This window comes from Perna viridis, chromosome 4 (assembly GCF_037379345.1).
Source record: "Perna viridis isolate PV_CMFRI_1.1 ecotype Kerala chromosome 4, ASM3737934v1, whole genome shotgun sequence".
Lineage (NCBI taxonomy): Eukaryota > Metazoa > Mollusca > Bivalvia > Mytilida > Mytilidae > Perna > Perna viridis.
Window position 1 is genome coordinate 22,542,546 of NC_142448.1, and position 24,292 is coordinate 22,566,837.

Below are 24,292 nucleotides of genomic sequence, written 5' to 3' on the forward strand. Positions count from 1 at the left end.
ACTACAGAGTAAATAGTTTGTATTAAGTGCACGAAATATGCATTCAAAATAGAGTTGAGAATACACTACAAAAACATGATACCAAAGAACAAAATGCAAAGTGGCTACATCGTTGAAAACCCCCTGTTATTACAGAAGCAATCAATGGAGCAAAAGACTACATGTATAGTATTATTTTGATACATGCACATATATTGCACCGAGACCGAATTCACATCTATAATTTAAACCATTCTTAGCAGACGATTTATTTGAAACGGAAGTCATGTTACTTTGTACGCAGACAATATGGCGGAAGAAGATCGAACACTAGAAACCCTACTAAGTAAAATATCTCAGCTCCTTTCAGCATACTTACACCTCTTTGTTTAGTAATCAACAAATCTAATAATCGACTGTACTATATATATTGCCCATTATCGAGTACTGTCACTGCATGCATTTGAACTACCCTGAAAAACTCAAGTAAATCGTCATGCAGCAGGCAGCTACATTTGATTTGTAGTATTTGTACATAACTACAATCAGAGACATAATAAACAAGAGATTTGCAACCAACTGAAATCTCATCCTAGAATTACGTTGTCTATCTTTTTCTTGATTTGAATATCATTTGTAGTATTTGTACACCACTACAGTCAGAGACATAATAAACAAGAGATTTGCAACCAACTGAAATCTCATTTCAACATGCTATAAGGAACAAGATCATGTCTTTACTTAATCTACAATAACAACTTTACTTTAAATGATTATAATGAAAAAAAAGTATACTTGAATTCACACTTGTAATTTTGCTCCGAATTACCGAAGATTTGTCACTGAATAACCTTTTGATGTCAATGAAACAATGTAATTTTAAATTAATTAATACTACAAATGATATTCAAATCAAGAAAAAGATAGACAATGTAATTCTAGAATATTCAGCATAGTTTTTAAAGGAAACAAACTTCAAGCATGAGGTTTTCCATAAACTTCACATGGAATTTACTTATTACGCTGCAGGAAAAAAAACGGAAAAATAACCCCCCAGTTTTCAAACCAAATCTCTAGCTGAAAAATGACATATCTCTAGTTTTGAAGGAACCACAGAAGGTCTTGCATGACATTTTTTACATTCTCTTCAATTTTGTCAGACTTGTTCATGTTGTTAAGGTTTCACAGTATAACACCTTTCAGCTATTAAACAATGTTCCAATTTTTGGAATCACTTTGGCATCCATTTTCGTTTGTTTTCAATGTAAATAAAAATGACGAATTTAATTAAAAAAAAATGTTAAAAAAAAACTATATCCTGTCCTTCGGTGCATGTGGCTGTGATTATATAGCTGGAAAGGTTACTCTTTTTATATTTGAGTGACAAAAAAAATCCTTTTTATAAAAAGAGCCTAATATGAGCTATGTAATTAAGGTAAATCAGTGACAATGTCAATCATTGACAGATGTTATTATGTCTTAAATTGCCTGGAAACAGTCCCCATGATGTTTTATGTATACTGGTACCTGTATTGGGAGCCTACCCTTCTGGTGTTTCTTCAAAGGGGGAAATTTATACCTCTGTAGAGGGATATTTTCTCTTTTCTTGGAAACTGCTTTTAAGAAGTTATATACAAACCTACAGATTGCACTCATTAAAATTGTGTGAATAATTATTGCATAAATCAATAATTGGAAAAAAGTTAATTCTTTGGGGCCTCCAATTTCTTTAGAATCTTTAAAAAAATTAAGTAAGATACAAGAACATTGAATATTTGATAATGAGTAAGGCTCACTTTAAAATATATCCAGAACTATCCATCCATTAATACAGGATAAAAAGATTCCTCTGTAGAGGGAAATTTCCCCATTTCAGATATAATAACTAAAGTTAGGGTGATTGTAAGAATAAAGTATTAATACATCGTAACATGTAGCATGATGAATGATTTTATTATCTGGTACTTAATTTAAGATTTTCAAATGGTTTTAAATAATTAGAAATCATGAATATATACATGTATAACATGGACATGTACATAATATCATTTTAATTAAATGTTGTCTTTGTCATATTAGAGATATGTATACCTATATTGAATAGAATATACATTGTAACATGAAAATAAAACTTAATTTCCCTGTTAGATGATATAATTGGAATTTTAATGTTGCATCATTTGTATTCCTGTTTTGTTTTTTTTTACATTTATAAATATTCAGACTACTAAGAAAGTGTGTCTTTGATAACCTGAGTAATTGGACTCTCCATTCCAAGATGAAAAAGTAACATGTTAGATTACATTTTGAGTGTAATGCTACATGTATTCTGTTCCTAAACTAAATCTTTAAATTTTATATTTAAGACAAAGCTACCAATCCTGCCAACAGAGATGAAGACTGGGAAAACATCTTGGCATTCTGTGATCGAGTCAACTATGAACTTGAAGGATCTCAGATAGCAGTAAAACTCCTAGCACACAAAATACAATCACCGCAAGAAAGGGAGGCTCTGTATGCCTTAACGGTACATTTAAAATTTTCTTGGACAGTTGTTCCAGGGGCTGCTCTGGCTTCCAAAATTCTGCTGCCATTTTTCGTCACCAGTTGTCAGAAATAAAGAGTCAAAGGATTGAAAAAAAAATTATACTTTTAAAAAAAAAAGACAGTATTAAGTTCACTGATGAATTGTCTTTGTTTATTCATCAAAATAACCTCTCCATTCATGACATACATGTACCCATGATTCACTCTTGAAGCATGTATAAAGCAGGATTTTAGCTCTAATCTGTCACTTTCATATGCATAAAATAATGAAGTACTACTCCAGAAACAAGTATTTTACTTCTATCAAAGACTTTATCTTACTATCTCATATAGTCCTTGATTTTAAAACATGTTCACCTTTGTCCTTTATGGTCTAATTTATCTAATACAATATAATTTTTTTTTTTACATTTTTAACAAACTTATTTCTTTTCTTCAAGTGATAAAATTTCTATCAAACTACATTTTGTACCATGGACCATTAATTGTGTCCCTGTTTAATTATCTTGTTATCTGAATAGCATTTCCTTAATTAGAATTTGGTATCCCCATTCTATTTACCGATTTTCCCACAAAAAAAGTCACATGACAAAAGTGTAAACAAATGTCATCCATTTTCTTTTATCAATTCTTTCATTTCAAAGTATTTAGACACTTCCTGATGAAATAATCATTGTTAATTGAATTTAATTTATTCTGTTATTAGGTATGTCTGTTTCTGAATGTATTACATGGTTAAACAGGGCTGTGAAACTTGCATGTAGCCACGTGCATATTGCCTTAATTGTGTTTACCTTTGACCAGATGATGAGAGTTTTGATTGGCTCAATGATATATTTACATTTGATTGACACCTCCCAGGAGGATATTGTCAGTCACAGTCGTTTGGTCTAATTACCTTTAATTGCCTTCAGTCGTAAATTGGTCACACTCTGACCGGGTGTCAACACAATTGTTTAATTAGAGAGAATATTCGTTGCTGATAAACTTCCTGTAAATTTTAATATACAAAAGTTAAGTGCCAAGAAAATCGCCAACTGGCTATTTTTGTTGCCAGATAAAATAAAAAATTGCAAATTGCCACATTGGCGAAGCCCAGCGCGACCCATGTGTCCTTTTGTTGATAATGTCTCTGTTGAAAAAAGAAAAACTTCTGATTAATAATTGGATTGGGCTATGACACTGTTGGTGTCTTTCTGATTGACATCTTAGTAATCTGCATAGTCTTCCATATACACTTGGTTTTTCATGGGATTGATGTCTTGATGAAAAATGCATCGACTAATGTACATTTATACAAAAGTTGGTCAAAATGGGACAAGTGCTGCATTTATTTTTGTTCAGCTTATTTTTGCATCATCAAACCAGTTTTGTAATATGTCTATTTTAGACCCTTGAAGGTTGTGTGAAGAACTGTGGTAAAAAGTTTCACCAAGAAATTGGGAAATTCAGGTTTCTTAATGAACTTATTAAAGTGGTTTCACCAAAGGTAAGTTATTGATAATTCAGTCACGTTTAAGAAAGATCTTAGAATATGTTTTATGTATATAGTACTAGAAACAATACCCATTTTGCTTTATAACTTGTCTTGCTGAGTGGCACAAATATCTTTCACCACCTTTTCAACCATCTACAGATTAAAAAGTACCTACCGTATGTATTACTTGCTAGTCCTATATATCATACTAAACTGAAGAAAAAAGAAACCTTTATTTGGATTCCTCCCAAAGACAATCATGAAAATAATTAGACTATGTTGCTAAAATTTTCTGTGTAACCATACTGGGCAAGTGTCAGAACATAGGTAATTACCTATAATCTAATCATTTTTAAAGGTTTCTAAATTGTATCTAAATCATTTGTATCAAATTTTCTTGCCAGTACAGTGAAATCAAAATAGCCTGTGAATTAAAAGTTATGATGTTACTTTCTGTAAAATAAGCCTGCTTTATTTTATAAAATTATTTGTCAGTTGTTGTTCTTCCATTCCTTACCTTGTTCTTGACAGGTTTCTTTATTTTTAAAGCTCTACATAGGTTATTTTTTTTATTTACTGACTAACAGTTAATTACTTTATTTAACATTCCTGGAGGTTCTTCTAAAGATGACAGAAAGATGAACTGTTGCTCTGAATTGTCTTTTTCTTGTTTTTAACCCAAAATAAACCAAAGAACATCATTATAGCAAGTGGGGGTATATAGTGATATGGGTGTCTGTCTGTCCTTCTATTCCTTAAGATTTTGATCCAAATTAATATGGGGTTTCACAGAGCAAAACATGGTCTGTACCATTTATGAATTTTTATCCAAATCACTATTGAGGTCAAAAGGTGAATGCCAGCACACCACAGTTTAATTTAGTTTCACTTTTTTGGCTTGGGATGAAAAATGACATTAATGGAAACTGGTGGTTGCTGCAGTGATTAAAAATGAAGGTTTTATTGTAAATAAAACATTTTCTCAAGAAGGTGACTTTTAAAAGTACATTGCAATGTTTCATTTATTTTCAATGTTGAAGGGGCTGTTTTCAATGGCAATTTGAGTATATTGTGAAAGTGAAAGTAAGTCAATTTTTAACCATGCTAAATTTGATAAGTGGATTACAAAGTGAAATAGCTAAAAATCTAAGCGGCGATGCCCATATGAGGAAGGGTTTTCCAAAGAAAAAGTTTTGACAGTTTCAGGGCATGAAATAAGAATTTAAGATATTTTGCGGGAAACTTGACATTTTTAAACCTGGTTTTAGTACCTTTTTGCAAATTTTTGCATAGTTTTGCATGGTTTCTACAGTAACCCTATTTGTTGTGGGTAAATTTTTCCAGAAAATTATTACTCATTCTAGAGGCCTTGGCTTGAGCTATTTCTAGGTATATAGATTGACAGATGCTAGACATGTTTTAAAGTGATAAATTTTACAAAGCATCAGAATACAAGACCAAAATTAGGCAGTTGTGGAGTGCTGGCCATGTTATCAAATGGGAGAGAGGGAGTGTATCAATTTAGTGAACATTAACCACACTATATTTAGTTTTACCCCCTTTATTGCTGAAGGGATTTTGATGAAATTTTATAGGAAGGTTGAGTATCATATGTAAATGTGCATGAAGGAATATAGTTAGTGTAGGGAGACTCCAAAGGGAGATAATCCAACTCAAGGATTTTGCATGTTAAAATCTCAAAAGCTCAACTCTTCCTGAACCCCTTAAGATACTTTGATGATAATTTATAGGAAAGTTGGGCATCATATGTAGATGTGCATGATGAATATACTTGCTGTTGGGAAACTCCAAATGGAGAAAGTTGAATGTACTGTCAATACATTTAAATGCATTTGAAGTGAGGGTTTTCTCTTTTTCAGCTTGCTCACAGTATTTCTAGTTTTAATTTGTAGTGATAAACTACTATGGACATTTAACATACATGTATTTGATATAAAAAATGATTTTGATTCATGCTAATGAAGAAAAATTGACATACATATTCAAGTCTCTTTATTTAGAAGTGAAGATACGTGTTCAACTTCTACAATGAATATTAATATATTAATATCAGAAATTAGATTTTATGGAAACTACACTTGATGTTAGTAGGAAATTAATGTAAAGAAAGGTTAAAAGATATGTACTTTCAATTCTGCTAGTATATGCTGTCAAAACCGAAGCATGTTAAATATTTTATTATATATGTTTCAGTATTATGGCAAAAACACAACAGAGAAAGTAAAAAGGAAATGCATAGAGTTAATTTACAGTTGGTGTAAAGGGCTCCCACATGAAACTAAGATAACTGATGCATATAAAATGTTGAAACAACAGGGTATTGTGAAAGAGGATCCTGTACACCTGGATAAGGTGGGTGATATTCAATTTCTCATTTTTATCATATACATTGAGAGGATGTATTACATTGGGATGTCTATAGGATACAAGTTCACATGTTTATAGTAATTATTTTCAATTGCTCATTAAATTATTAGAGGAACAGCTTTTGTCTGATGACCTATCTTTTTATCTAAATACACACATATATGAAGTGACTATAATATATCGGTGATGCTGATATTGTAATATTTTCTCTTTTGTTTGTTTTTATAGATGTTGGACACATTTCCTCCTCCTGCTCCAAGAGAAAAAAATCCTATTTTTGATGATGATGAAAAGTCAAATGTATGTTCATATCACAGTTTAATGTTAAAACAAATCAAAATGTCTGATAAGAGTGGTAGCAAATTTCCAGATGGATGAATTAGTTCTTTTTACAAAAATAGTGTGTAGAAAAACAATCACAGTGGAATGTCATTGAAGTAGAGAGGTGAATCAAAAATACAAATTATTACTTAAGTAAAAAATGCAAACAAAAACTGTCGGTATATCAAAATGAATGAGAAGAAATTAAAATGGAAATACATTAAAGCCTTATAATAGCATTGAACTGTGCTTAGTGGTCTTTTACATATTAAAGCACATTAATGTAAGCATACTGCTTAAAATTGTGTACCTACATTTCAGTTATTGCAAAAGTTATTAAAGAGCAAAAATCCACAGGACTTACAGGCTGCAAACAGGTTGATAAAGAATATGGTGAAACAGGTATAGATATAAATGCTTATACTTTAGTTTGATTTGTAACAAGCTTTCTGGTTGTTTAGTTCTTTTTGAGCAAACAAAGTTCATTGAATAAAACTGTCTCTGTGGTCTCCTGGTAGTGTGAGTGCAGAAGGTTGTTGGTTAGATCCCTAGCTGAGTCACTGAAGTCAGTGAAATTAGTGAAATTAGGCTAGTGAGTAATTTAAATAGTTCTTTAGGTAGAAATCTGCCCTACATTGTACCAACGTGTCCTACTTAAACTACCACAGAGTACTTGTGTGATCTTTTGGACACTGACTTTTAAGTTTGAATAGCTGTCAGTTATGAGGGTGGATGGCAAATTTAAAGATTAAGGGCATCTTAATGATAGCTATGCAAAATTAAAAGACAGTGTCCAAAATATCACACAGGTGTTATGTGGTAGTAAAGTAGGACATATTAGTATAATATAGGGCAGATTTCTACCTAGAGAAATGTTTAAGTTACTCACTAGCCTAGCTGGATTTGTATAAAACTAGCTGTAAAAAACAGCCTGAATGATAGTATTAAGATTGAAGGGTTGAAGTTACACAGTAGTCTTGTTACTACATGTATCATCATTCATGTTTTATTTTTCAACATTAAATTAAAGCCCATTCAAGCATATCGTATTTTGGTGTGTATTGTGCACACTTTTTCCCCCAGGAAACTAATTTCAGAACATGGGGGTGCGTATAATACACCCATACATCATTTCAACACATTTTTACAGACCTTAGATTGGTCGAAAATTAACGTATTCGAGGGAGTCAACATCTACTCAGAGACCACTTGTGAACTGCCAAAGCATATTTATGGATTTTTCGTTAGTTTTTTTGTTGACTTGTTACCTTGGTAAGCTTAGATTGTCATTAGGCCCTAAAATATTTCCATTGGACAAAGTAGTTTGTTTCTAAAAAATATTGTTATTTACGCATCATATTGAACTCTACTTCAGAGTTATTGGATATTCTACTTTTTGAAAATATGGGGTTCCTTTTTTCAGTGAACTAATATCAAAATCGTTATCCAACGTAAAAACTATTAATTTTAAAGATAAACCCTTTATGTATCCCCGACATACATCGGAGAAAATTCTTCATCTCATTATCACACTTGGCCGAACTATCAACACTGATGACCGTCTGCATTGATCGCTCAGACCCCTTAATTGATTGTAGTAAAAGCAGTCCTTCTTCTAGAATTAGCAATCTTCAGAAATTTATTACTCTCAATAGAAACCTTTCAAAGGTAATCAAAACATATGTCCAAGCTGACAATTTCAGCTATTGTCTACATTATGCATTTCTTAGCCGAATGGTAAATGAATACACATGGGCAAGATAAAACAAATGGCTGTATTATTTTCTTTTCTTTTTTTTTGCAAGCAAAGATTTACTTATTGTATAACGTTTGCACATAATGAACTCAAAGAGAATTTTTAAGTAAAATTAAACTTACTGGGCACTAGTTTTTCTCTCAGCCATCTTGGAACAAAAAAAAAACGTCACAATCAGTTGGAAACTAGGGATGCATGTGATTATTTTACTAGTTTTCCTTGGAATGAAAGTAAAAATATAACTATCATCAGTTGAACACTAGTGATGCATGTCATTATTTTTAGGACACCGAGCGGACAGATAAAATCTCTAGACGTATAAACCAACTTCAGGAAATCAATAACAATGTGAAGTTATTGAATGAGATGTTAGCACATTACAATAAAGATTCAAGTTCTCAGTCAGATAGAGACATGATGAAGGTTTGTTGTAATTACACTACTGCATACGTTCTTTTTTTTTTACTCAAAATACAAGTACCTTTTAACTTTAATGAACTTTCAGAAACAACCATGCATGTATGTTTAATATATTACGAATTCATGACTTGATTTTTATTTTTTTTCATTTCAACTGTAAGATTGGGAAGGAAATTGTAATTTGTTGCATTTTGTAGGAGTTATTTGACACTTTGGAAAAATTGCGTCCAAACCTGTTCCGACTTGCCAGTGATGTTGACGAAAAAGATAATACAGGAATAGGTAATTTTACACTTCTTACATCAACATGAGAAAAATATGGAGCTTAATTTGAAGGAATTTGAAAAGATTTTACAGATCATAAACACACAAATTTTTAACAGTCCTTAAGTGTATGATTAATCAAAGGCAATCATGAACTACATAAAGTTAAATGATATAGTAGTTTCAATGTCAAATCCTGTTTGACAGAAGCCAACTTCCTAATTATTATTACTTAACTTTCTGACTACATAGTCTCTTGTTTATATTTGTATAGAAAAACTCTATTAATTTATGATGGTCATGTAAAATACCCTAAATGTTAATGTTTTTCATTAGTAGAATATCTAACAAATTAGGCCCAACTTATATGTGCTATTATTAATTAATTCTAATTTTTTTTGCAGCTGATATACTCTCGACTAATGATGATGTAATGAGAGTTTTGTCTAATTTCAAGAAAATAGTAGAAGGAAATACTAGTGATGAATCCAATCTTGGTAGGTACATTTTAATTCATTACTCAATACACTGCTAATATTATGCAAACTATTTATAAAGATTAAAATTTAAACTCTGTCCTCACTGCAACACTTCATTTTAGAATGTCCCTTACGGTTTGTGATAAGTACCATTCTTTGAACTTGGTCATTATGAAATTTTGTAAAACTTTAGATTAAATAATTTTCGGATTTTGGAATACACATTTTTAATTGGATAGTACCTAGTACTAAGACAGATTATCAAACTGAATTTTGTTGATTTTTAAGATTGTTTACTATACATTTTTGTTTTACACTTAATTTTTAAAACAATCTATCAATTAGCATTCTTGAGAGGTAAGTCTCACACCATATATATCACAATCTTAATTAACAAGAGCAAATGGCTTAATAAAACACGCTTATTCCTTTATACACTTTTATGTATTGTAGAACCTAATACTGAAATTCTAGTTGACTTTGTCATCTAAATATAGTGGGATGCTGTGTTATTATACCCTTATTATATATTAGTCTTTCTACTTGGGGGAGGTGCTCTTTATAAATTTAAATAAAGCTTAAAGCTTAATGGGAAATTTTTTGAAAGATTTTAGATTTTGTTTTATACATATTTGGTTTGATCAATAATTCGTTTTGTGTTTACCTCTAAATAGAGACTGTTTTCCCTAGCAAAACTCTTTTGAAAACAAGGATTTTTTCACAAAATCTCTTTTCTATAATTTATTTTTATTCCTCTGTTCAGCAAGGTAGTGTTATTCAATGATCCTTATGTCATTCTGTCTTTTTGTCTGTCCACACACTTTATGTTTCTTGGTGATAATTAATCTGTTTAAACTGAAACACAATCCCTTGGACCTTGTGAGCAGATACAGTTTGACTATAGTGTATATTACATTTACAATTCAAGTGTTGTTGCCCTTTTTCCAGTCAAAAAATTTAGAATGCAGGGTATCTGCTATCACCAGGATAACTTTTTTTTGTAGTTACGGTTATATTTATGTTAGTAAAATATTTTAATAATGTTTTTGCCTTTGTAAGCTGCACTTGGTTAGTATGTTTTGATTAATTTATGTATATTTGATTACAGCTGGTGCAGGAAACCTCTCCTCCCTCCTTGACCTCAATGATTCCTCCACACCTACCACCAAACAAGCACCTGACACATCACAATCTACAGATATGTTGGACGAACAGTTACTAGCACTAGGTAATGCACTCTACCTTCTTAACATTCTAATTAAAATTAGACCTATCAATTGTTCATTCAATCATTGCATGTAGGACAACCCTCCATTCTACTTTCTGTTCTGATGACCTTTTTGATTAGCCAATCAGATTTCATCTGTCATGATTTGGAAAGCATAACTCAAAAGGAAGTTTCTGAAAAGGTCATCTGAATGGAATATTGTTAGATCCCACACACATTGACTTGATGGAACAATTAATAGGTCTAATTTTAATTAGATTACCTTCTTAATGTTTCACAATGTCTACTATTCAGTAGTATTCTGACATTAGTTGATGTACTGTAATGGATTTTTTCCAAGGAGCAAATGTAGCCATCTGATACAATCAGCTGTTAATGCTGAAATCTCCTTGTTTTGTATGAATCCAAAGTATCTGTATTCTGAATTTTTTTTTCGAAAAGGGACCTCAGGATTTCTTCTTGTATTTACATTTCCCTTATTTTATAGCTTCTTAGTTTATACATACATACAGTTTTTGACCTTAGTTATATTTTTTGTTAATGATTTTATGAAATACAATTACTGTGTGGGAAACCATTTTTTTTCCAACTTGCCATTCTGGCTAGTGGAATTTTGATCTTGCTAGCCAAACAGAAATTCAACTAGCCAAATTCATTTGTTTTAAAATTTATCAAAAACTTTTCCATTTTCGAATTTTTACCTCTCCTTCCTTTGAAGTTTTTCATGTACTTTACAGTAACAAAATAAGTTCTCCATTTCTGAACTCATATTTTAAAAATAAAATTTTATTTCAACAGATTCATCATTATGAAACAAGATAATGTTTATCATTTGCTTCTTGTTCATTTTCATTTTGACAATAAACAACTAATTTGTAAGGTAACATATCTTAAATTACCAAGATAATTTTGTTTGAATGCTAATATGAGATTGGGACCGTCGCATAGGTTTTGGCACATTGGAAATTTAAATGGCACATTGTAAACAATGCTTTACATGTCAATAAAATGAATTATCTCCTTGTTTTCTATCTGAACATATTTTACAATAAATTGATAATCAGTTGATGACATGGCCATACAATGGGAACATGTATAAAGTTTTATATAAAGTTTTGATTAAAAATATATAAAGTTGGGTTTTTTGTCTGTTAATAGTCAGTAAATTATTTTCAATTGTGATGTATTTCTTATTATTTTAGGTTTAGGTGACAGTAAAACAGAGAATGCAACCAACAATTCACTACTAGGAGATTTAGATGACATTTTTTCTGCTGCCAGCAAGCCTAGCATGGTAATAATCTATCTATCCTCTTTGTGCCCATCAGCACATAAGGCCTCAACCAGCCGACACCACAAATGCCTGTCCTTTGCTTTCTTCTCTATTTCCCTCCAGGTCTTCCCTATATCTTTCATCTCCTGTTCGCCCATCCTTCACCATGTCTCTTTTGGGCATCCTCTTTTCATTCCCTTGCAGGTTGCCATAGCGCAATCTTAGTGATATCTTCTCCTTTTCGCAAAACATGCCCAATCCAACGCTACCTCCTTCTTTTTATGTTTATCTCCATGCAGCACTGCTTGGACTTAAGGTATGGTTCTTTATTTGATATCTTTTTAGGCCAATAAATTTTACAGATTTTTTCGAAGGCCGGTATGCATGGTAATAAAGAGTGTTGTTATTTGAGAAATTAGTTGCATGTTTTGTTAGTGCAAAAAAAGTTCAAGACATTAAAAGATTTAACACACATTTTGGTATTTTAATAGTGAAGTGTGTTATTTCTCAATACCACATTACTGTATACAGTAAACATATCAATGTTTGAGGGTAGCTAATTTTTCACAGGTTTTGTCTAGTAACATATTTTCAATTTTCTGCAACTTTAATCATTTTTTATTATTTTTCTTACTGCATAATATTTTCTATCTCAGACTACTGCCATGATACTTAAAATTAAATGCAATTTCCAGTGAAATATTTAAGTTAAATGGACTGTGATGTTAACGATAAACAGAATAATATTAGTTTCGTACATCTCAACAGAACATTACATTGGCTCTCCATGGTATTTTCTGTTTTGACTTCAAAACTGGTTATTCTGTATGTAATTGCATACAAATAAAGAAATTAGTTCTTATAGTTAATTTTTTATGTTCCAAAACAGTTTTGAAATATGAGTCAATTTTATTAAATGCAAGTTTTGGATTGTAAATTTTGCCAATCCAATGCATACTTCTGAAGAACAAGATACGTCTCTATATGTGTACTAAAGGATATAGTAAATAATGATGTTGAAATGCTTTGGTAGTGGACAGCAGAAAAGTTTCACTGCATGAACTCATTCCAATAAGGAATATTTGATTTAATACTGTAAATTCATAAGTAGTTGTGTGTTTTATTTATCATAATTTTATCATATTGTCATAGTTTGTGAATTATGGGTACACTATTTTTGCAATTCTTGGTCAACTTACATGTGTTTGAATTTACTGTTTACAACATTACTTTATTCAAAATCTAATCTCTTTGCATAGCAATTATTTGTACATTGGTATATATTCTGCACACTTATTTAACCCTAACCTAACAAAACTTATTTTTGACAAATATGGATTATATGCAACTTTAACAGTAATTATCAGGAAAATAAGACAAATCTTCAATAACAAATGCACTCAGCACTGGTAGTTTCTCAACATATAGTATAGCATGCAACTTTAAAATGTATCTTTTATTAAGTTTTACAATAAAATCTCTAAAAACTGGTTAACTGCTGCTGGCAATCTTTATATGTTTAACTTGACAACTTCATTGTTAGACTATTGGTTGATTTCACTAATAAATCATGTTGTCAAACCGTATTATGATAAGGACTTACAATTTCACTCACAATGCCATGAAAGAATGATCAAGTTTCATTTTGATTTATTTCTATATAAGTAGAAACAATTACTATCTTTTAAAATTGATAGCCAATGCAGAAAAATTTTGTTCTTTTAACTACTAAGTTTCTACATTCCTTTCAAGAAAATAACACATGGCAGGCAATTTCAAATTTTCAATACAGATTTTTCAAACGCCACTAAGTTACCAGTATTTGGCCAATCGGGAAACAGAATTGCGATCAGGTGACATACGTTTCCATAGAAGAGTATCCTTAAGGTCAAAGGTGAAAAGCGAAAAACTGTGCTAGAAAAAAATGATGAAGTTCAGATAATACTCTATTGGTAAGAGGAGTCTAGTTTAGTATATACCCTTCGAGTTTCAACAATTTACAAACATGGGGAGGATAAGATAGATCAATTCATAGTTATATATTATGATCTATATTGTACATGTTATAGGTCCAGGTGCCTCAAGTTGGTGTGCAGACATCCAACCAATTTTCTGTGCCATCAGTCCCAGGAGGAACATTCCAATCTCAGCCATTAAATCAGTTTAGCTCATCACAACCAACACAGCCAAGACTACAGCAACCACTTTACAACAGTCAAGTATTCTCACAGCCACAATCAACATCTCAAGGCTGGAGCTTTACAGGTAGGTAATTGTCATCCTAGAACATCAGTATTCTCTCTGCCCAGTGCTCGTGCTACTAGGTGATTTGGGCGAAATAGTCCCCCTAGTGTTGCTCACTTTGCCCTCAGATGACATCAAAAGCAAAGTGAAATCGCCCTCTCTTTTTCAGACATTGCCCTTGATCTGGACTGTACTCCCACTTTTAGGGATATTTTGACCAGAGTTATCTTTTTCAATAACAATTTTAAAAAATGGCTCCCATTCAAGAAAATCATTATAAAAATTTTCGAAATCTATCGAATTTTTGGCTACAAGGAAGTATTTTAATCATAATTTGGCTAGAACACCAGCCTTCTCATATTCTAAACCAGCATCTCAAGGCTGGAGCTATACTGGAATGTATATAGCCCCATCTTTGAAAATCCTTTTTTCTCACATTCTTAACCAAGATCTCAAGGTTAGAGCTATATAGGTAGGAAAATCTGATCATCAAACACCAGTCTTATTGTGTTTATCTCCATCGACTCAAGGTTTAATGTTATCTTATTTCTCACACTAGGCATTGTGATGGGGATGTACCTGCAATACTGCAGCAAGAAAAATGTTAATACAAAACTAAAGATTGAATGATTCAACATGAAAAGAAGATGAAATTCACTGTAATGCTATTGAAAATTTAAGAAAGAAAGAAATTGATTTCTTAAGCAAAGTAAATGGTATGGAAGATTGATTGGTATGAAAAATAAACCATCCTGTGGTACATGTATAATTCATAATCTACATATTGCAGGTGTGCCAGGGACACAAAGTACAGCCACTGGACAACAGAGTCAAACAACAACCAAAGTGTCATCTGCACTGGATGATATAGATCTCTTAGGTCAATCTCTGATGCAACAAAATTTACCTGTTAAACCTGTACTGTAAGTCAAGTTTAAATGTCAACATTTTTAATATAATTGAAAAAAAGGGGTGAAAAACCATAGTTATTCTATAATTAAATTAGATTTTTATGCCATCATTTGGCATCCATCACTGGTCATCTTAACTTATAAAAAAATATTGTACTCTTAAACCACTATTCTGATAAAGATGAATTTCATGTCACCATCTTACTTACAGTATTTAGTTTCAAAATTGTTTTACTTTGTCAATATCTTAAAAAAATCTTTAAAATAAGGCCTTTCAAATTCTCCATTGGGTTGAAAGTTGTGGATCACTTCTTGTTAGTGTTATTGCCTTTAAAAGGCTTAAGTGATCCAGGTGCCTGATTAAGGCTCTTAGGAGCTTCTTGTCTGTCATAAAACTTGAATTGCATGCTCTGTTTTACATGGATTACAATTTGCAGTAGTAGCTCTTTTATATTTTGCATGCCATATGAATAAACTAACAAGATGTTTATGATTGATGAATTTTTTACTAAATCCAGTAGATTGAGAACAGGCAATTATATTTGTAGAATCTATTAATGATGCATTGTAGTTGTCAACGTAAACATTAATAATAATGACAGAATGGCTATAAATTGGTTATAATTTGGTATCTTTAGTTTGAATTGATTTTGCCATTTCAAGTGAGGAAATCCATCATGTAATACTCTTTTTTTTTATTTGTTTCAGAAGTAACACTCCCGAGAAAAAAACATTGAATCAAATGGCTACCAAGCCTACCGATGGACCATTGTTAGCTACAGTCAGTCCTTTTACTACATCTCAGACAACTGTCACTGCATCTACAACTGTTATATCAGGTTCTCCTGCCAACCTGTCGGATATACTTGCATCTCCTGCCCAGCCAGCTGTAGCCACACCCCCTAAACAACCTTTGGTAACACCCAAACAGTTAGAAGTGCAACCTTTAACTGATGTGTTTGTAGCCTTAGAATCAGTTGAACCAGGTAATATTCAATAAAATAAAAATTAAGTTTTCTTCTTTTTTTCTTTCCTATCAAAAGTTTGCATTTAAATTTAAAATGTTTTATCTTGAACTGTATTAAATATTTTGTAAATATGATAAAATAAGAGTTATGATACTTATACTTTGAACCTTCCTAGTTGTTAATTCCTTATGTTCTCAGTGTTCTAAATTGCAGAATCCAAAACTCCTCTTTTAAACTTCTGCTTACTGTGTTACAAGTTTGTGGATTTCTGAATTTGTGGTTTTGAGGTTTTCAGTATACACATAAATGGAAATCTCCTTTTGGGAACCAAATTTCGCGGTTTGGCCTACCCACGAAAACCACAAAAGTTGGAACCCCATGAACAGTAGTACTTTCACAATATGTCCGAGGCTGGGTCATTAGGGTCTGAAGCACAAAATCTCAATTATTTTAAATACTTATACATTGTAAATGTGGTTAAGTATAATGTGGTCTGTGGATCTTAATACCAGGCAATGCTGAACTGTCATATTTACTGAAAAGTATGATCTCACAGAAAATAGAACTTAACTAAATTAATTAGGTACTTAATTTGCTTTTGTAGGTACTTCTCCACCTATCAATGCATATGATAAAAGTGGGTTAAAAATTGTTATACACGTAGCAAAAAATCGACCAAGAGAAGATACACGTGTAATGGTTGTATCAGTGATGAGTACAAATACAAGTCCTGTAAAAAACTTTACATTTCAAGCAGCAGTGCCCAAGGTATGTAATATTGACAAATATTGGTAGGTCAAAATGGATTATAGAAAGTAGCATGCCTAATTCAGTTTTTAGTTATCATTTAGCTCTAGTATAGAATTATTTTATATTTGGATGAACATAGTGAGGGAGAATATGGTTTTAAATGCAGTTATTATTTACTGTAATATCCTGAAAAGTTTGAAAAACTGCCTTAACCAGACACTTTTAAAAGTCCTTTCGTATGAATGTGACTGTATTTTTAACCTTGGTAAACCACATACATACATAAACCAAACAAATTTTTAAGTCCAAAAAGGATATGGTTTAGACAGATTTCAGGTTATATTTTAATCATAGTTTGTTAAGATAGGTTATTGCTGAATACTGGTGGTCATTAAGAAAGGTCTGACTGTATTTTACAATGGCCTTTTTTGTGAATTTATTGCCCTATTTTACTTACAGATAAGTTTTTTAACATGTATTTTTCAAAGCCTATTGAATACACATCAAGCCCTCAATTAAGATCTGTCAAGACAGCACTTTAAATTATGTATGGAAGAAACATTTCTACACATATTCTAGTATAATTTCTTCATAGATAGAAGTTCTATCAAGGCTACTCCTCTTCTGTTGAGTTTAATTATACCCCACTCAATATTGCAATAACCTTGTCTGTATGTCTGAAATTCATTGCAATTATCTTGGCTTTGAATGGATGGATTGATTTAAAATTTGGTATGTGGCTTTATTACAATGTGGCATTTATTATAAACAATTTTGGTTGCTGTCAGATATCAAGTTAATGTACAAGTGGGGGTAAACATAGCAAGACAACAGGCACAATTTTATGTCTTAATATATTTTTATGAAATGTATTTGTAGGCAATCAGAGTGAAACTACAGCCACCATCTGCCACAAGTTTACCTGCCTTTAATCCTATATTACAATCTACATGTACATGTATTTGTAGGCAATGAAAGTGAAACTACAGCCACCATCTGCCACAGATTTACCTGCCTTTAATCCTATATTACCTCCCTCAGCAATTACACAAGTTATGTTGTTAGCAAATCCTCAAAATGTAAGTATACACTTTCATGTCAAGTCAATCAACTTTTTCAGTTTTAAAATAATTTATTTTTTTGTGCCTTTCAGTGTTTGGTGTCAAGTGTTAATGCATGTTTCTCCTATTTATCACCCATTAGATTTTGATTTACAGTTAAGCAACAGTATCATGGAAACTTCGGTTCACATGTAGATTATAACATGAACTTTCTATAATGAAAGTTGTTGCCTCTTTGTACTGTGTGGATTGTTTTTAGAGGTGAAACAATTCCACTCTGCCTCAATCCATACATATCATGATTATTGGCAGATGATCTGATTCATATCACTATTTTTACAGACATGTCCTGTTTGTGTTATTACATTTACATTTTAACAAATTACGAAAAAATTGACACATAGTCAAGTCAGGAGGTAATGACTAGCCTTTATCCACTACACTACACTGAATCGTAAAAAAATTACCGCAGTATTGATTTCCAGATCGTAACTTAAAAGATTGTGATGCACCGATGCACCAGTGTATCAGGTCCCCCCGCCCCAAGGGTTTTTCAAACAAATTTTGTGCATGTAACAAACACAAAAAGTTAGCATTTGTTTGTTATTTTTTCTTCATTGTTGTCTATTTTTACTAGTATCCTCAGGTGAGTTGATATAGTAATCAGGATTTGCTAGTATAAGTATATGTCTCGTGTATAATGCTATGGCACCGCATTGGTCATTTGTAAAACATTTAAAGGGCTTAACAATGCTACCTTAACACATATGCACTAAATGCAAAATAAAAATTCAACTTCCTGTTTTCAACTTTCCCCTTTTGAATGAATTTGTAACAAAGGAGTTTCCTGTCTTTTCTGATTTTGATTCAATTTCTATATCATTCAAAATGTACATATTGATCTTCACCTTTGCTGTTAATATAAATTAATCGCTCAGTCTAATAATTTTTACATTATGCTGCTGATTCTTTGTATATTTTTCTTCCAAATATTTGTTGCATTTTTAAAGCTACATTTATAGATAACTATTAAACATGAAGTCATTAATACAGAAAAGGAAATAATTACCATAGCTTTGCAAGATTGGGGATTTTAAATTTGAATCCTTCGGTAGAATTGCACTTTTCCTTGTTACTTGTATGGATTTTATCATTATGATTCTTTTCTACTTAATATCTACTTCATATTATGGCCATTTCTGTTACTAAGATGTGATTGGGCAAGATAGGCTATTTTGATAAATTGTTCAGAAAAGTGTAGATTATATTTTATGAAAATTTAATATGAGATTTCTGGAGGTTGATACATGTAACTATTTATCTGATGGACTTCAGTAACAGATTGTTAAAAGCACTATGAACACTATATTTAATTTTATGAGAAATTCATGTAAGGCTTCAGCTTCATGAGAACTCCATAAAAAATCTTGTTTGCGAAATTCATATGAAAATCATTTGAAATTCATTGGAACTATTTTGAATAAAGTATGCATATGTTCATAGTACTTTAAACATTATGTTTCTGACTGTTTTCAGGTACATTCATATTAATGTAAGGACCCACAACCCAAAAGTTTTTAAAAAAAATAATTTTTTGAGAATTTTTTCAAAATAGCTTACTTTGACTTGGCATCAAATCTGCATTTGTGCCCAAGTAATACCTAAAAATAATGTGACTAATTATATAGGAGGTGAGTAATTAAGGATTTATTGCCTCTTTTTCTTTCTTATTTTTTTAAACTTTATTCTTGAACATTCCTGTAATTTATGATGTGTCCATCTCTGTGGCTTTACACAATGTTATGTTAGCCTTGCAACAATAAAATATTAGGACAGGTTATTGAATTGTTGACAGCAGGAATTTAATAGTATGTAGAAAAATGTATATGAGAAGTTCTTACTATTCAGAGATTAAATAAAGTGTTTATATAACTATTTTCCAAAGTAGCAACCAACAATTGAATTTTTGTGGATACTTATAATAAATTGACATTTTTTGTAGGAGAAGATCAGATTAAAATACAAGATAACATATAGCATGAACAGTGAAAGCTGCTCAGATGTTGGAGAAGTGGATAATTTTGTTTTTTCTTAGCTATTCTTACATTATTTTATTTATCTAAAAACTATACATGAGAACAACTGGGAATGTGCAAATGGTTAGAATGTGTTAGTTATATAAGTTTGAAAGATTGTACTGATGCAACAGGCTTCAGAAGTCACAAATGTTATCATTACTTTTCATATTGTTATGCAGGTTATCTGTTTTAAGAAAAAAAAGTAATATGTACCAAAGTTATAGTGTAGGTCCGTGGTGGACTATTAGTTGGAGATACTAAAATTTCATTTTTTTTTTTGTAAGCATTCATAATTAGCTAAATGAAAATGTGAATATAAGACTTTTCATGTTGTGCTGTTTCTGGTCAACTTTACAATTTTTAAGATAATAGAAAGTATGAACTGTGATTTTGCTCTACATTTTTATATATTCTAGGGGTAGATTTTTCAAAAAGGTCTAAAGTGTAAATTTAGTTGCATGTTATGATAACACAATTGAAATCATAACTTACAAGTTAATGATTCTTGTAATCAACCATAAATCTACTAATATTATTTCCCCACATTCATTTTGGGTGGGGGTGAACAAAATGCTTTTAATGCACTTCACATGTCAATACTCTTTATAATTGAGTGGAACAGTTTACATACATATTTTATTGCTGTGTTGAAATGTTGTTCATGCTTTCATCATATTCTTCATTGTTCTATCTTTTTGATCAATTAAGGATGTAGACCTAGGGTAAGGGAAATAACTCTTGAAATCAGTGATATGTTTGCATCATATTAAATTTCACCAAAACCTACCAAGCTGTCCTTTGAAACAGAAGGAAATCAGTCCAAGATACTTTGATGCTTACTTGAGATTGATATAAAATGCTGAATACGAGCATTCCAATGATATGTAAGAGTTGTGTCCCTTACTCATGGTCTACCTCCTTAATATTATAACTTATGCTTAAAACCAGGGTTTGGTTTAATATTTTATTAGATATAATTGGGAAGGTAATACATTTTTTTTTTTTAATTGTGCTTCTTGTCATTGGTTCCAGTAGTACAAATTTTTAAACTATATAAAGGATTTGCTCAGTTTTCATCTCACTAAAATTTATGCTTGGTTTAAATATTTAATGGTTAAGTTTTCCCTATTTTGATTTACTTCTGATTTCCTTCTGTTTTTCTATTGTTTCTGCAGTATATATAGACAGCTTTGATATTTTATGACATTTAAGTTTAGGTACAATTATGTATAGATTTTGGTTCCATTATACTAGTACCAGTACGTTATTGGTTATTGTAAAAAAAAAATAGAATAAAATCTGATATCCGCTTCATATTAATATGACAATACATTTACAACATCTGGTTGTAATTGAACCACTCTATTACCAATTTATGTTCATAAGTGCTTATTTTCACAAGAGAGGATGCCAATCCAATTTCATTGCTATTTAACTTTGCCTCAAACACTTGCTCAAAGATGTATCCTTTTGTAAAGAGACTTTAATACTTATTTTTTTTTCTTGTTAGCAAAATAAGGAAAAATAAATCACTCACAAAAATGAGATGGTTTACAGTATACTTGCTTTGCTCTTTATACTTGGAAGAAGGAAATTAAATTGGATAAGGTGAAGTCCACTAATGGTAGATTTGATTGCTTAACATTTCAACACAGTGCCTTGAGAGATTTTCATGAAATTATTCAAGAGCCATTTGATTATTAAGGTAGATGAACCTTTTAAAGTTTTTTTCTTAATTACAAATAGAATTATTTTAACTAGATTGAAAGGTTTTTTGTTCAACACATATACAGGGTATACTGTAATCAGTGTCATAGTACCTATTGTTAGCTACTACTGTAAACTGGAAAAATGTGCAAAAATTTCATGGTTTACAGTATTTTAAAATATCCTAAAATTCAAGGCAATGTGGATATTACCTATGAGCAATGCTGTTGTTGAAATAGTTGACAATACTTTTTTTCTGTAAAGATTAATTATATATGTGACACATTCTTTTAATATCTTCCTTGTCCTGTTACTATTTAGTAATTTCCTGAGAGTTCATACAAATGAATGCTGTTTATTTTTGTATGTGATGTATTGATGATATGTAGCTGTGATACTCTGTGATAATGTTAATCGTCATAATTTACAATGGCATTGATGATAGTTTTTTGCCTGTTGATGATAACCATATATCTTCATCTTTTTGATAATCATATATATATGTTATTGGGCAAATTGGAATCCAGGATGATCTGGAATCCGCCTTGGGCAAATCGGAATTCCAATTTGTCCAATAGAAATTGGAATTCTGATTTGCACGGTTTAAATCCAGTACATATTTGAATTTCAATTACTACTAGGACAAACTGAGATATCCCGATTTTCCCTAGGAGGATTCCAGATCGTCCTGACTTAAATGAATGTACATGTATTAAAAAGTTATAATACATGTAAATGAAGAAAAAAACTGAAAGTGTGTTGGTGTTACATAATGATAAAATAATTGTCTAATCATCTTTTATTAAAAAAGGAATGGAAGATATTTTATTGAACCCGAATTAGTTAATTCCTGTGCCCTGACTTTTAATTCTTTGAATTCTGTTTAAAATTGTGGTAATTTATTATCATTAAATGGAAAGTGATGACATGGAAGACCATAAAAGATTGTTTTATGAAAAGCTAGCGGAATATAAAGATAATTTGCCACATAAATATTACAGGGAGAAGTTTGTCTTGTCAAGAGTTAAACACACATTGATCTTTAAGTGTCTTGATGTTGTGTTTTTATGGTTTTAATTTGATCGCATATTGTAGCTCGTTTTAATAAAATATTATTAAATGTAGTTTGAATTTAGTGTGCAAACAAATTTGATAGTTTTAAATGCCAGGACAATCCAGAATCCTACTAACTTAAATTTCTAGTATGATTCTAGATCCTTCTAGAAATTTAGTAGGATCCTTAATCCCGTAGTGCAAATTGGAATACCTCAATTTTTCCTAGTAAAAATTGGAATACTGATTTGTACAGGATTTAAACCAGTTCAAATCAGTATTCCAATATCAACTAGGACAAATTGGAATTCCGTTTTGTCCTAGGAGGATTCCAGATCCTACTGGATTCCAATTTGCCCTATAACATACTTATTAGATGTAATGATGAGTAATTGATCCTTAGCAATGACAATTTATCAATATTAAATTTAACTGTTGTCGCCAATAGAGGGTTGTAATTCTCCTTGAAAAAGCAGATTTGAACAAATATAATGTGGCTATATATATGTGACATGTTATTTTATTACTGATTCTAGATGCAGCCACTGTTATGTAGAACTATCTTTCATCAGTTGAAGTCCTATTCTATCTGATATAAAATATTTCCATAAAAATTGATTTTTGCCTTCTTCCAGAATGATTTTTTGGGCTGAGAGGATTCAGTATAACGAGGATGTAAGATGCAGACCATTTTCTTCTTGGTAGGGGGTCGGGAGGTTGTGAACTGGGATTTTAGGTTGCACTATACAAATAGGATTGAGGTGCACCATTTCATACAGAATTTTGTAAAACTTAAAAATAAAAGGTGAAACTTGGTGGAAATATTGATTGTGGGTAGTAGAGCATTCATACATAAATAGATGCAATACTTGTGAAGGTACAGAGGTGTGAAATGCATGCATTAATCTATACGGAAAGATTTGGGTCCTCACCGGATTGGTTTCTCTTCCCTGCACTAAATGGCTGTTTTTCAAAAATGCAAAAATTTCGGATGAACTTTAAGAATTCAAATCATGAACAAATGACCAGAAAAGGGTACACTTTTTATTTGTTTTTACAATAATACCATGCCCACTTCCTTTTTCTGGCAGTTTTACAGTGCCTGATATTTTAGAAGACCTATTTTTTGACAACTAATTTTGGGAAAGCACTCAAAATTTGTTGTGAAAACTGATAAAATATTTTTATTACGTTACCATGGCTAAATATTTTCATGACAAAATAGAAAATAAAATCCGTCTTTTTTTCTTGTATCTCCATAATGTACAGTTTTGAAAAATATATACTTTTTACAGGAAAAATATTGTTGGATTTGCTTGTGTCTCAGTTAAGCTTTATTTCAACAAATTGTCATTAAGTTATCTGCAGTGACCTATCTTTATAGTGGA

General features: G+C 31.2%; 1 protein-coding gene across 4 annotated transcripts; it reads left to right on the forward strand.

Annotated features, from left to right (window-relative positions):
• Positions 1–245: 245 nt before the first annotated feature.
• On the forward strand, positions 246–23,518 carry LOC148619347 (ADP-ribosylation factor-binding protein GGA1-like). 4 transcript variants are annotated; one of them, XM_088579144.1, is made up of 17 exons: positions 246–325; positions 2,346–2,506; positions 3,917–4,015; positions 6,218–6,376; positions 6,620–6,691; positions 7,034–7,114; positions 8,754–8,891; positions 9,086–9,170; positions 9,557–9,649; positions 10,740–10,859; positions 12,062–12,153; positions 14,202–14,397; positions 15,167–15,299; positions 15,996–16,273; positions 16,860–17,023; positions 17,974–18,084; positions 20,069–23,518. In XM_088579144.1, the coding sequence occupies exons 1-17, from the start codon at positions 289–291 to the stop codon at positions 20,159–20,161; spliced, it is 2,112 nt and encodes a 703-aa protein (XP_088435270.1). In that variant the 5' UTR covers positions 246–288; the 3' UTR covers positions 20,162–23,518. The 4 variants fall into 4 exon arrangements, with proteins under 4 accessions (XP_088435270.1, XP_088435273.1, XP_088435271.1 ...); XM_088579147.1 differs by lacking the exon at positions 10,740–10,859 and adding an exon at positions 9,977–9,988 and having other exon boundaries at positions 20,069–23,410; XM_088579145.1 differs by having other exon boundaries at positions 15,999–16,273; positions 20,069–20,312.
• The last annotated feature ends 774 nt before the right edge of the window (positions 23,519–24,292 follow it).

Bases quoted from the DNA above. Each gene is read 5' to 3' on its own strand.
- LOC148619347 (XM_088579144.1), top strand. From the start codon at position 289: ATGGCGGAAGAAGATCGAACACTAGAAACCCTACTAA. The intron at 2,507-3,916 runs GTACATTTAAAA...TGTCTATTTTAG, and splicing joins AGGCTCTGTATGCCTTAACG to ACCCTTGAAGGTTGTGTGAA. The intron at 4,016-6,217 runs GTAAGTTATTGA...TATATGTTTCAG, and splicing joins TTAAAGTGGTTTCACCAAAG to TATTATGGCAAAAACACAAC.